The sequence below is a fragment of the Bos mutus genome, chromosome 8 (assembly GCF_027580195.1).
Source record: "Bos mutus isolate GX-2022 chromosome 8, NWIPB_WYAK_1.1, whole genome shotgun sequence".
Classification (NCBI taxonomy): domain Eukaryota; kingdom Metazoa; phylum Chordata; class Mammalia; order Artiodactyla; family Bovidae; genus Bos; species Bos mutus.
In genome coordinates, this window is record NC_091624.1 from 31,681,456 (window position 1) to 31,696,237 (window position 14,782).

Here is a 14,782-nt window from a genome sequence, read left to right on the forward strand (position 1 = left end):
CCATATCAGCTCCTCTTCGAAGTACCTAGATAATATAGATAACAGTATTTCATACAAGTTTCCTGAGTTATTTTGTAGACGTGAATCCGCCTCCCTCCACCCCTCCACCAAATGAAGAAACTGCTTGATGACAATGAGCACGTAGCCCCTGCCACTGCCCCCTGCGCCGCCCCCTCCCGCAAATCTGCCCTTAAAAATACTTTGCCAAAATCCTTTGAGGAGCTGGAAACTTTTCCGGGTATGAGCCACCTTGTTTCCTTGCATGGCCTTGCAATAAACCTTTCTCTGCTCCAAACTCAGAATGTTTCACTTTGTTTGGCCTTACTGTGGGTTTGGCACAGGAACTCGCATTAACAGGTCCCTTTAATAGCTCTCAGACTACAGAAATCTTGAGAACAGATCTGAATTAAGGATCCAAAACCAAGCCATCGGACAGTAAGGAACAGGGGAATCCAGTCTCTTGAAGTTGGTCAGAAGAATCAGACGACAGGACAAGCAGGGGTGGACAGAGGGCAGGGAGCAGATGGCAGGTGAGGACGGTGGCGGTGGGAAGCACAGCGGTTAGAGCCTGAACCCCGGAGCAGCTGGGCTGCAGCGCGGGCTTCTCACTCACTAGCCAGGCTGCACTGAGCACTGCGCTTAACCTTCCCAACTTCCGTTTTCTATCTTAGCGGGGTAGGGCGGGAATCAGGATTGCACCTGCGTGGCAAGGTCGTCGTGCGAACTGAAAAGGACCATGGCTCAGAGTAGCGCTCTACCACGCTGGAGGCAGTTGGGCAGAGGCGCGTCGCGGCGACTGCGAGGAAGCGGAGGTGGGGTGGGGGCGGGGCACGAGGCGGGGGGACACCCAGCGGCTGGGGGAACTGAGACTGGACGAGGATCCCGGACGTCATAGAGGGTCGGAGAGGGCGGGGCCGCAGTCGGGGGGGCGGGGTCCGGGGCGCGGAGGTGTTCCCGGGGGCGGAGGGCGGTGACCCGCGCCTATAGGCTACCCGGCCCCGGGACTGGAACCTGGCCCGCTCCGGAGCCGCCGCGCTGACACTCTGTGCTGCGGCCGCTTCCCACCGCTTCCCGCCGCCCGCACCTGTCGCCCAGCGAGCCGCAACCGGGCCCCAGCATGACGGACCAGGCAGCCTTCGACACCAATATCGTCACCGTGACCCGCTTCGTCATGGAAGAGGGCAGGAAGGCCCGTGGCACGGGCGAGATGACCCAACTGCTCAACTCGCTTTGCACCGCGGTCAAAGCCATCTCCACGGCCGTGCGCAAGGCGGGCATCGCGCACCTGTGAGTCAGGCTTCTGTACCCCCCAGACCCCACCCTGGCCGAGTCCTCTTTCTCTTTGGCTGGGGATCTACCAGGCAGTATGCTGTCGGTGCTCTGCCCCTCCTGTCAGTCTGTCTCTCTGATAGCTGAGATACCTACACACTGTCTCCGGTAGCTCCTCTGCAGAAGCTCAAACCACACTCAAGCCCTAGTTCCCCCCTCCCTTAAGCTTGTGGGTGCCCACTTGGGGGGCCTGTCTCACAGTCCATACCTGCCTCCACCCTGCAACCGGCGCCCCTGGGCTGAGCAGCCTTGGCACCTCTCTCGGCCTCCTCCTGGTGAAACTGACTGGCCCCATGGACACCTGGCCTGCCCACCACACCCACCCTAGCCTCAAATGGGAAAGTGCTGGTCCCCGTGCCTCCCTTTCCGTTTTTCTCTCCTTTTGCTTTCATTCCCTTTGAAATTGGGGTCCCAAGTCAGGTTTCTAATTGAGTATCTCCTTGACCCTGAACAAGTCTTGTTAAGAAACAGCAGGTAAGCCGGGCTGGGAGGAGGCTGGGAGGAAGCCTGCAGTATTTAGCGCCTTCAGGGCTTCAGTGATGGTGTACACGGGGCTGCAGAAGGTCTAGGGTGGGGACTGAGATGCTGGATTTCTAAGTTCTGTGGTGGTAGGGCTGCTGGTCTGCAGATCACATTGTGCGTAGTAAAGGAATGAACGGACACAGGGATTCAAAGGGTACCTTCTTGTGAGGCTTTTACGTTACTAAGACAAATACCCTTTGCTTTATTCTGGTGTGCACAAGGATTTTATGTTTAGACTGGTCCTCACTTTAGCTGAAGGATACTTGGGTTTTCAGATTGCTCATACTCCTTCCTAGTATTTCTCATACTTAGGAGCACTTCATAAGCATTGTACACAGTGCTCACTGCAGCTGAAAAAGCCCAGCCCCTGAAACCTGGATTCCTTATCTTGTCAGTTCTTCGTCTTTGGTTTTACAGTATGGCTTGGTAGAGCTAACTTAAAAAAAATTTTTTTTTAATCTTATATTGGAGTATAGTTGGTTAACAATGTTCTGCTAGTTTCAGTTATACAATAAAGAGATTCAGTTATACATACACATGTATCTTTTTCAAAACTTTTTCCATTTAGGTCATTACAGAGTATTGGCAGAGTCCCCTGTGCTATACAGTAGGTCCTTATTGGTTGTCTGTTTTAAATATAACAGTGTGTACATGTCAATCCCAAACTCCCAATCTATCCAAGCTGACTCTTAAGGAAAGAGTGTATCATCATTTATTTGTAGATGTCAAGCAAAGTTGGGCCCTGATGGGAGAGGGATTGGGAAATATGTTAGAAGGTGGTGACTCCACTACTATTTCACCTATGACCTTCTTAATACATGTCTAAGGAGACTTTGCTTTAGGAAACATTCAATTAAATTCTTACTTTAAACATAATGTACAACAAGTAAAAGTGTCCTCACAGCTTTACCTGACTTTGAAAACCAGGGGGCTTATTTAAAAAGTGAAGGTAAGTAAAAGTAACTCAGTCATGTCTGATTCGTTGCCACCCCATGCACTGTAGCCCACCAGGCTCCTCTATCCATAGGATTTCCTACTGTTTTAAAAAAGAGTGCTTGTCATTTTTGTATTATTTAAAAATGTGTCAGCACCTCTCACAACCCCAAAGAGACTCAGAAACACAAGATCTGCTTTGAGGTGCATCTTTCCCACCTAAGGGCTTCCCTGGTGGCTCAGATGGTATAACGTCTGCCTGCAATGAGGGAGACCCAGGTTCAATCCCTGGGTCAGGAAGATCCTCTGGAGAAGGAAATGGCCACCCACTCCAGTACTCTTGCCTGAAAAATTCCATGGACGGAGGAGCCTGGCAGGCTACAGTCCATGGAGTTGCAAAGAGTCAGTCACGACTGAATGACTTCACTTCTTTTTTTCCCACCTTATAAGTAACCTCAGATAGTGGGACCATAGGTAGTGGGATATTAGTAGAACCTGGACAAAGGGTGCCAATTTTGGCTGTATGAATTGTGCATATTTGTTAAACTAGACACCTGTAAGCACTAGGTTAAAAAATAGTTTTTGCTATAATTATAAATTCCTTTATATGTTGCACGCGTGTGTGTGTGTGTGTTAGTCATTCAGCTGTGTCCAACTCTTTGCAACTCCATGGACTCTACTGTCCGTGGAATTCTCGAGGCAAGAATACTGGAGTGGTTTGCTGTGCCTTCCTCCAAGGGATCTTCCTGACCCAGTTATTGAACTTGGGTCTCTTTCATTGCAGGCATATCCTTTCCCTCTGAGTCACCAGGGAAACCCTTTATATGTTACTTAACAAAAATTCAAACCACTCAGAAGAACACAAAGGGAAAAGTGAGACCCACCTTTATCCATTCCCCGGGGTATCCACTGTTCATAATCTACTGGGTTTCTTTTTTTACTAGATACTTCTCTATATTAATATAAATTTATACATGGATAAGCACTTCCATGTGACTATTTGTAAACAGCAAACAAAATGGAATCACACTTGACATGCCTTTCTGCAGTTTGCTTTCATTATTCAACTCTACCTAATGAGCCTCCTCCGATGTCAGGACATGTAAATTCACCTCCTCCTTTTTAACTGCTGCATAGTGTTCACTAGGGCTTCCCAGGTGGCACTAGTGATCAAGAACTTGCCTGTCAATGCAGGAGACATTAGAGAACCAGGTTCGATCCCTGGGTCAGGAAGATTCCCTGGAGGAGGGCATAGCAACCCACTTCAGTATTTTTGCCTGAAGGATCCCATGGACAGAGGAGCCCAGCAGGCTGTAATTCATAAGTTTGAAAAGAGTTGGACACAACTGAAGTGACTTAGCACACACAGTGTTCCACTGTACAGCCATATCATGAGCTATTTGACATTTCCTGTATGTTTGGGCATGTCACTGGTCTTTCACTATTTCAAAGAGCACTGTACCCATGAAATGGGCATTTCACATGGTCATGTGGATGGCTGACAGAGAAAGAATAGAACCTGAACATTCTGTATGCCCATGGGAAAGTAAGTTTGACTGTCTCTGTATCATATGTAGTTGGGGAGGGGGCAATAAGACAAGATCTCAGCTTGGGCTCCAAATTATGCTTATTATCGGCTTTGATATTCTGGATGAAAAGGCTAGCGTACCTGCAGATAACTTGTTAGTGCTGCTGACTTGCCCTAGTAGGGCATCTAGCCAGAGGGACAAGATGATTGCAGACTTGCAGGAACCTTGTGGGACCAGTTTATGGACGTCAGCTCTGACTCCTCATCAGGCAGATCAGGAGTTTAAACATAGAGCCTGGAGCTCGCTCTCTCTCTCTTAAATTTTAGAAGTTACTGAGAGATGAGAAAGATACAGAGCTTATGCTTTAGGGAAAATATTACATGTATAGAGTTAGAATACAATAGAGAATCTTTTCAAAAGAGATTTATTTGGCCACATAAGCTGAGTTTTAGAGGCTGGAGAAAGGTAGGGTGATTCCAGGCTTAGCTGCAGCACTCGGGATCTTGGTTCCTACCTGCAGGGGTCTTCCTTTGAGAATGAGGGATCTAGGTCCCTGACCAGGATCAAACCTGGGCCCTTTGCATTGGGAGCATGGAGTCTTAACCCCTGAACCAAGAGGAAAGTCCCAGCAATAGAGATTCTGAAAGATACTTTTGTATAGTTGGCAAAAATATGTGGATGCGAAAGATGGTGGCCCATCAAGATGGTTGTTTGTAGTGGGCAGGCATAGCTGGTCATAAGGCCTGATGGCTGGGCTGCCATGTGAGGAGAGGTACAAGCTAGGAAGATGTTTCTGGAAAAGGTGCTTATTTGGTTTGACTGAAACCTGGAACCCTTCATGTAATGTAGTGATGGAGCATTTGTGGATGTTAAATTGTGGGCGCATTGGGGGAACATTATGTGGCAAGGGTGAATACTTTATTTTTGAGGGGGTGACCAAAGGGGAGAGGTACAGGTTTTTGAATGGGGCAGTGGCACGATTGGAGATTCATCTGGGGCAGCTATGACTGGAAGTACAGAGTTAGAAGAGGGAAAGTGGAAGATGTGGAAACCCATCAGGATTCAGAACTGCAGGATTAGAGGAGATGGGGGAACATGGGAGAAGTCTGGGTGGGGGCTGGGGGAGAATGACAGTGAGGGAGGTTCTCAAAGAGCAGATCCTAGCAACTGAGATCAGGGCTGTAATGTTAAAAAACAAAACAGTGAAAATAAAACCACAATTCCAAAGGAGGGGCTGAGTTTTAGAGGCTAGAGAAGGCTGGGAAGATGATTCCAACATTATGGAGATGCTGAACTTGAGGTGTGAGAGGGGCATCCTATTGAAGATGTTGTGCAGCCTTCAGTTAGTGGCGACAGTCTGGAATTTGGGTATGAAGAAGTGACTTAAGATTAGGCCTCTGGGTTTTGACACATGCACCCGAGATAGTCAGAGAAGAAAACCAGGACCTGATTTAGCAGAACAGAAACATGGGGGGCTTTCAGATCAGTTCAGTTCAGTTCAGTCGCTCAGTCATGTCCGACTCTTTGCGATCCCATGAACTGCAGCACACCAGGCCTCCCTGTCCATCACCAACTCCTGGAGTTTACCCAAACCCATGTCCATCGAGTCGATGATGCCATCCAACCATCTCATCCTCTGTCGTCCCCTTCTCCTCCTGCCCCCAATCTTTCCCAGCATGAGGGTCTTTTCACATGAGTCAGCTCTTCGCATCAGGTGGCCAAAGTATTGGAGTTTCAGCTTCAGCATCATTCCTTCCAATGAACACTCAGGGCTGATCTCCTTTAGGATGGACTGGTTGGATCTCCTTGCAGTCCAAGGGACTCTTAAGAATCTTCTCCAACATCACAGTTCAAAAGCATCAATTCTTCGGTGCTCAGCTTTCTTTATAGTCCAACTCTCACATCCATACATGACCACTGGAAAAACCATAGCCTTGACTAGATGGACCTTTGTTGACAAAGTAATGTCTCTGCTTTTAATATGCTATCTAGGTTGGTCATAACTTTCCTTCCAAGGACTAACCGTCTTTTAATTTCATGGCTACAATCACCATCTGCAGTGATTTTGGAGCCCAGAAAAATAAAGTCAGCCACTGTTTCCACCATTTCCCCATCCATCTACCATAAAGTGATGGGACTGGATGCCATGATCTTAGTTTTCTGAATGTTGAGCTTTAAACCAACTTTTTCATTCTCCTCTTTCACTTTCATCAAGAGGCTCTTTAGTTCTTCTGCACTTTCTGCCATAAGGGTGGTATCATCTGCATATCTGAGGTTATTGATATTTCTCCTGGCAATCTTGATTCCAGCTTGTGCTTCCTCCAGCCCAGCATTTCTAATGATGTACTCTGCATATAAGTTAAATAAGCAGGGTGACAATGTACAGCCTGATGTACTCCTTTTCCTATTTGGAACCAGTCTGTTGTTCCATGTCCAGTTCTAACTGTTGCTTCCTGACCTGCATACAGGTTTCTTAAGAGGCAGGTCAGGTGGTCTGGTATTCCCATCTCTTTCAGAATTTTCCACAGTTAATTGTGATCCACACAGTCAAAGGCTTTGGCATAGTCAATAAAGCAGAAATAGATGTTTTTCTGGAACTCTCTTGCTTTTTCCATGATCCTTCAAATATTGGCAATTTGATCTCTGGTTCCTCTGCCTTTTCTAAAACCAGCTTGAACATCTGGAAGTTCATGGTTCACGTATTGCTGAAGCCTGGCTTGGAGAATTTTGAGCATTACTTTACTAGCATGTGAGATGAGTGCAATTGTGCGGTAGTTTGAGCATTCTTTAGCATTGCCTTTCTTTGGGATTGGAATGAAAACTGACCTTTTCCAGTCCTGTGGCCACTGCTGAGTTTTCCAAATTTTCTGGCATATTGAGTGCAGCACTTTCACAGCATCATCTTTCAGGATTTGAAATAGCTCAACTGGAATTCCATCACCTCCACTAGCTTTGTTCGCAGTGATGCTTCCTAAGGCCCACTTGACTTCACATTCCAGAATGTCTGGCTCTAGGTGAGTGATCACACCATCGTGATTGGGTCGCGAAGATCTTTTTTGTACAGTTCTTCTGTGTATTCTTGCCACCTCTTCTTAATATCTTCTGCTTCTGTTGGGTCCCTACCATTTCTGTCCTTTATCAAGCCCATCTTTGCATGAAATGTTCCCTTGGTATCTCTAATTTTCTTGAAGAGATCTCTAGTTTTTCCCATTCTATTGTTTTCCTCTATTTCTTTGCATTGATCGCTGATGAAGGCTTTCTTATCTCTCCTTGCTATTCTTTGGAACTCTGCATTCAAATGCTTATATCTTTCCTTTTCTCCTTTGCTTTTCGCTTCCCGTCTTTTCACAGCTATTTGTAAGGACTCCTCAGACAGCCATTTTGCTTTTTTGCATTTCTTTTTCTTGGGGATGGTCTTGATTCCTGTTTCCTGAACAGTGTCACAAACCTCCATCTGTAGTTCATCAGGCACTCTATCTATCAGATCTAGGCCCTTAAATCTATTTCTCACTCCCACTGTATAGTCCTAAGGGATTTGATTTAGGTCATACCTGAATGGTCTCGCAAAGAGTCGGACACAACTGAGCGACTGAACTGAACTGTACTGAACTGAATGGTCTAGTGGTTTTCTCCACTTTCTTCAATTTCAGTCTGAATTTGGCAATAAGGAGTTCATGATCCGAGCCACAGTCAGCTCCCAGTCTTGTTTTTGCTGACTGTGTAGAGCTTCTCCATTTTTGGCTGCAAAGAATATAATCAATCTGATTTGGTGTCGACCATCTGGCTTTAAGAACATATTTTGGAGAGATGGAGCTGGGCTCAGATTGGTGGCTCTGCTGTTTAATTTCTGTGAGGATTTGATACCATCCTATGAGCACACTTTGGGCTGGCATGAACTTAAGCCAACATTGGGGTTTGCAGCCTTTGAAGCTGCTCTGGTTGGTATCTCTTCTTCAAAATATAGTTGTCCCTAGATGTCCATGAGGATTGGTTCCATGACACCCCTCACCTACCAAAAGACACGGATGCTCAAGTCCCTTAGATAAAATGTCTGAGTACATCTGCCCTGAGTAATCTTGGGTTCAATTAACCACAGGTGGAAATTCGTGGATGCAAACCCCAGGATACCCAGGGTGGACTGTATTTCTGATCTGACCTTTGGATGTTCTGGGTTGGATGAATGGTTGGTCATTTACTTCAGAATCAATCAACAAGTCTGCTTTAGCAATAAGGATTAAATAACAATCTGCCTCCCTTTTTCTTGTGAAGATGAGCTCTTCCTCCTTGGCTCTGGTGCATGCTAATTCAAGAACTTTACATGGTCATGCTGACCTCAGAAGGAAAAGATCTAGTTAGTTAGCAAATCAAGGAAGTCATCGAAAGTTTTCTAAGTGTGGCCCTGACTCCAGTCCTTGTATCTAGAGAGGTGCTTCAGGAATGTTAAAGGAGACTTTCCCAGACTATCAGTAATCATAGACTTTATGGCTGTAAAACAGCTCTAGAAACTGTATACAAATTTGAAAAAAGAAAAACATGCTAATATTTAGTCCAAATTTCTAAGGATTTAAAAACACTGGTCAAATGAACCTATCCTTCTAAAGAGTTTCCCACCATGTGAATTAAAGTGACTTATAGCTGTTTCACAGTTTCAGTGAAGTTTATATAGTAAGTATAAAGGAAGAGAGATTACTTGCTGCGTGGTGTAGCCAGAGAGAGAGAGAGAGAGAGAGAGAGAGAGAGAAAGAGACAGAAATTACAGACAGCAAAATTTAAGTTGATTTTTTCTTCCCAAACTCCAGAGAGTTTTTTCTTCCCAAGCTCGGAGGACTTTTGTGTCTCCAGGGATTTAAAATTGAACAGTCACAGAGACATAAACCTTGACAGAATGCTGTGCCACCCTGAACAACTTGGGCTGCAGGGCCAACTAATATGAATAAAATTGAGGTGACATGTCATAAGCGTCTGAAATGAAATAATACATTTCATTTCAAAATGACCGGTTAGTCAAATGTGAACTTTGAGCACTTTCTTTTGCTTAGCTATCTGTGACACTGTTCTGCGCTGGCTGTCTTCCCAGAAGCTGCCTGAAAAACTGGTTCAGAAGTAGTTCCCCTCCCCCTCATCAGCCAACCGGTACTTAGTGGGTTCCTGTGGGACAGGCACACAGCACCATACGTGGGGCTCCATTAAGAATGGTGATGGCTGCCATTGGCCTCTATGAACCAGGTGCATCAGGTGGATTAGTCCTTGTCCTTACAAAGCCTAGAAATGAACCATCAGGGAGCTGAGACAACTTGATGGAAATCATGCAATCAGCAAGAGAAAAAGGCAGAATTTGAGCCCAGGTTCCTCTGGTGCTTCTCAGCAGGGTTGTATTCCTGCTGAGGGGTGTTGAGGGTGGGGTTCTGTTTCCTGCCGACTTCCTTGGTGCCAGTCTCTGTTCTAAGTCCTTTACTCTTGTCAACCCATTTACACTCCTTCTCTACATACTGTGCCATAGATACACTAAATTCCGATTTTACCAAAGATCAGAGATGCTAAGAGATTGACACAGAATTGTTCAGCATGTGGCAGAGCTGGGATTTGAACCCTCATGGTCTAGGGTCCCAGCTTATGGAGGAAAGCCCATGATGCTGTTGCCTTTCCCTGCTGCTGCTGCCTGTGGCCATTAGGTTATATAGTGAAGGCTCTATCCTTTGGGACCTTTGATGGAATGATGACTGATCAAAATGCAGAAGAGTATTGCTTTTAAGGAGCTTCCCAGGTGGCTCAGTGGTAAAGAATCTACCTGCCAAGCAGGAGACCTGGGTTTGATCCCTAGATAGGGAAGATCTCCCTGGAGAAGGAAATGGCAACCCACTCCAGTATTCTTGCCTGGAGAATCCCCATGGACAGAGGAGCCTGGTGAGCTATAGTCCATGGGGTCACACAGACATGACTTAGCAACTAAACAGCAGCGGCATTGTTTTAAAGGATTTTCTGAAAACTTTTGAAGAAAATAAACTCTTTTCTTCAGCTAATGACTTCTCCGAGCTTGGGAAGAAAAAAACTCTCTGGAGTTTGGGAAGAAAAATCAACTTGAGAAGACTCTGCACTTCCTAATGCAAGGGATTTGGGTTTCATCCCTGTTGGGGAACTAAGATCCCACATGCCAGGGAGAGGTGTACCCAAAAAGTAAAAAAAGAAAAAAAAAAGTTGCAGAATCCTTTCCTGCTTCCCACTTTTCATTGATCCGTAGAATATGTACTGTCCAGGTCTTGCTTCCCTTCTGGGGAACCCTCGTGAGACGCCGTGGGGGAAGCCTGACTGAGCATTTGCTTAGTCCTGGCTCGTCATTCCTGGGCAGGATGAAGCAGGGCCATGTGAGATAAAGCTAACTTCACGCGCTAAGGTGCACCATGCAGAAACCAAGGTGATGGGGGTATTGACTCAGATATCGTCACTAGTGAGATGGCAGGAATTCTTCATTCATTGGCATTCTTCATTCTGAAGCCTGTTTCTACCTTAGAGTCACTTTCCTGATCCTTCTTGAAGACCTTCCTAACACAAGGTCCCACTAGGGGAAACCCTCCCACAAGATATCCTAGAGTGTGCCTGAATCTTGACTTTAAGGGTCCCAGAATAATCTCTCTTCATTTTTTTTTTATGCTTCACAGGCAACTGGAGGAAAGATGGGGAAGGATCTTTCTGGTTAAAACAGAGGAGGAAGGCTCCACAGGGGTAAAGAGGAGGATGGAGAGGTGACCACCTGTCCAGGCAGGGAAGCAGGGCCATCACAGAGGTCTGCATGGTTTGGCCAAGATGGCAATTTGGGTTCTGGTGTGTGGAGTGTCCCCCACAGTTCTGCAGCTGTTATATGGCCCCATCTGACTCCCCCTGAGAGGTGGTGTGACCCCAGGACAGGAGCCGCCTTATAACCCTAGAACAGCAGAGTGGAACCCGGCTGGATGAGCCAGCTGCCCTGAGGCTGACTACAGCCTCTTGTAGCCCACAGCATGGGAAAGACTTTGAGGTTTAAAAAGTTACTTGTATAAATGTGCACAGAGCAACCCCTCCCATTTGGAAATATGTGAAAAACAAAGTCCTTGTCCCTTTGGATAAATTACTAACCCAGAGCTGTTCTTTGGAATCATTACTGGCTGGCTTATTTGGACTCTCTTAGGGCTTTGTCATAGCTTCATTTTTGTTTGGAAAACATCCAAAGTATCCTTCAGCTGGAACTGCTCCCTTGCAGTGAGATCTTCCTTGACCATCTTGACCCTTTCCCAGCCGTCCCCCAGCACCTTGTTTCCTTTTATTAAAATGAGAGCACCTGTCACTTTCTGACATCATCTTATTCATTCAGAAGTACATATTGATTTCTTGTTTTCCTCACTCACTAAGCTCCATGAGGGTTAGATGCTGAATGGCATCTTGTTTAGCACAGCACTCAGTACAGTGGGGACAAAAAATATTTGCAGAATAAATAATCACTCACACAGGCCTCTGGGAAGATTTTGAGTGAGAGGGCTGAGGCCTGACTGCTCTTCACCCATCTCACTGAGCCAGGTGCCTGAGCAGGAGGAACATGGATAGTAGGTATTGCCCACTCTTGCCTCGGTGGCTCATCCACCTGTTCCAGCCCCCCAGGCCTCCCTGGAGCTGTCCCCATAGGCCATCACTCTGGGGACTGTGCCAGAGGCTTCCTCCACACTCCAGGGTGTGGAGTGACCTTGAAGTCTACTGAGTCCTATAGTCATTTCTTCAGGCTTGAGTTTCTATTCTCTTCAGTGGATACTTTTTAGCAAGTATTGCTTGAGGGCCTACTATGTGATGGAAGCTGGGACACAGTGGGGAAAAACATACCCCTCTGTCCTCATCCTCATGGAATTAAAAGTTAAACAATCATGGCAACACGATGATGGGTGAAGCAAGGTGGATCTTGAGAATCCTCCCATAGTGCTGCAGATTCTTAATGAGTGCTCCTTTTAGTGGGCAAACTGGGGATTTAATATTGAGAGTCAAGAGCTGTGCTAAACCCTTTGTGTATATGCGATGTGTGTAATCCTCCAACAGCCCCATGAGGCATCATTGCCCTCCATGTTCATGAGTGAAAAGGATTGCTCAGAGAAAGCAAAGGATTTGTAGAGCTGAGGGCCGAGCCAGGTCTCTGTCAGGAAGCCCATATTCTTTTCCATCAATGTTGTTTGCCCTTTTGAATTAGTGATGATTTTAATAGTGGAAATGTCAGGCTAGGAAGGAGAGCCAATTGATGCCAGTAGGGCTGTTGAGGGAGATGGAGGCCAGTGAGTGATTGGGTCCAGCCAGGCCCTAGTTCAACCCAGAATTTGGCTGCCTTCCTTCTTCATCAACATCAGCCTCTCAATTGAAGTGAGAAAGAGATTGTGTGGAAGGAGAAGCAAAACCTCAGCTGCAAGTCTGATAGATCCCTTGGTCTTTCATTCATGAAATAGGAGTGACATAATGAAAAGAAAAGGGTTTGGAGGAGGGCTGGAGGGATGAGATGATGTTTCCAGGTGGGCGGGAGAATGCTGCTGAAAGAGACGACACTGGAGAATGGGCTCGGTGATAACTGGGGTTACTTCCTGGAGAGAGTCAGGCCAGATGAGCCATTTGGGTGCTGGCTCAGTTTTGGCCAGCCAGAGTCTTCCAAGTTATGTGTAGAGAAAATGCATCTTTGAGAGTTGAAGCAGTGAATACCATGACAGTCAGTCCCCAGATAAGTGCTCCCAACCATCTCAGCCAAGGTGCCCCGTAACACCCACTGTCAGCTGTTTGGCATTATCTTCAATGCTCTTACTCTTTCCCTCTCCACATCCAGCCTCTTCTCATGTTCTGTGCATCCTTCCTCAAAAACATTTCCCCTCCTTTCAGTGTTCCTATTCAACCCCAGGCTATGACAACCCTTTTCTTCCCTCATTCTAACAAACTAGGCTCTACTTTGGACCAACTATTTGGTTTCTGGGAATTCCACAATTACTGATTTGCAGGTACCTTTCAAATAAAGTAAGGACTCCGGACTTCCCACTCCCTCCAGCCCCTAGGACTCCTGCTGGAGGTTGTGAGGTACCACCAGGAGGGGCCTGGCCTGGAAGTCAAAGTGAGCTTCTCACCTCCGCTCTGCTGCTCCAGTTTAGAGAAGGTATCTTAGAGTGAGCTTCCTCTATAAAAGGAGGTGGTAGGATCTGTCAATATTTATTTTCTTTTAGGATCTTGTCAGCTATAAAACCAGAGATCCCTAGGCTTAGTTCCCATCTCAGGCTCCCTCCCACACAGAAGGTTTCTTTGCTTGCCTTGTCTCTCACCTAACTCATTGTACATTAACTCATGCATTCAGGGGTAAAAATTCGTTATTGGTGGTGGTGAAAAAAACAGTCATTTTAGGTATGAAACATATGGACATATAGTGCATAAACAGATACGCTCTATCTGTAATATTAAATTTTCATGGGGGAGTGTGTTAGAGGAAAAAAATAAGCCTCCTTAGGGCCATAATGAGAAAAAGGCTGAGAAACACGGATTTAGCCACAAAGCTGTGCTGGTTATCATGCTAGGCATTGGACAGGTGAGCGACAATATTGCCTTCCTTCCAGAAGCCACTCCAGAGAGACGGCCATCCTTCTCATTCTGTTTCTCTCAAGCCATGTGTCTCCTTTCATTTCTTCTAAATCTTACCAAATGCTCTCTTTCAGTGACTTTATAGATGCACTAACATTCTGGTATTCATGGCTTATATTTTTGTGGCTTTTTTTCCTCTAGCTATGGAATTGCTGGCACTACCAATGTGACGGGAGATCAAGTGAAGAAGCTGGATGTCCTCTCCAATGACCTGGTTGTTAATGTGTTAAAGTCATCTTTTGCTACCTGTGTTCTTGTGTCAGAAGAAGATGAACATGCCATAATAGTAGAACCTGAGAAAAGGGTGGGTCTGCTCCTACGCTACTGAGGGTTTTAATGTAATCATTTTTCTTTCTGGCTTCGTCAATGACTCCACTTGTTCAACCAAGCTGGATTCTTAAGACTCACCCTGGATCCCTCCTGAACCACCGGTCATCATTTCACAGATTCCTCCTCACTGCCATATCTCAGACTGTCCTCTCCTGTCCACACTTTCACCACAGTCCATTCTGTTATCATCTCTCCTATGTGCTCATTCATGGGAGAGACTCAAATATATTCATATTTATCTCCACTTCTTTTAATTGTCATGTTCAAAGCTCTATGAAGTCTGTCTTCTGTTAACTACATCATTTGCTTCATCTCCATTCACTTAGTTTCCAATCTTCACAACCAACCTTCCTGCCAATCTAAACTGCTAGCAGTTCCTATCAGTGATTCATGCATTGGAATCCATTGGAATCTTATTAATCTTGTTACCAAACTTAGGTTGCTCAAGAATCAAATACTGAGAGAAAAAAAGGGAAAGTGAAAGTTGCTCCGTTGTGTCCGACTCTTTGCAACCCCATGGA

General features: G+C 45.9%; 1 protein-coding gene across 1 annotated transcript in view; it reads left to right on the top strand.

Annotated features, from left to right (window-relative positions):
- The first annotated feature begins 980 nt into the window (after positions 1-980).
- FBP1 (fructose-bisphosphatase 1) overlaps positions 981-14,782 on the top strand; it is a 32,587-nt gene continuing 18,785 nt past the window's right edge. The window contains exons 1-2 of the mRNA XM_005903841.3: positions 981-1,287; positions 14,073-14,235. Coding sequence (XP_005903903.1) covers positions 1,118-1,287; positions 14,073-14,235 — 333 coding nt within the window. The 5' untranslated portion in view covers positions 981-1,117. The remainder of the gene's footprint in view (positions 1,288-14,072; positions 14,236-14,782) is intronic.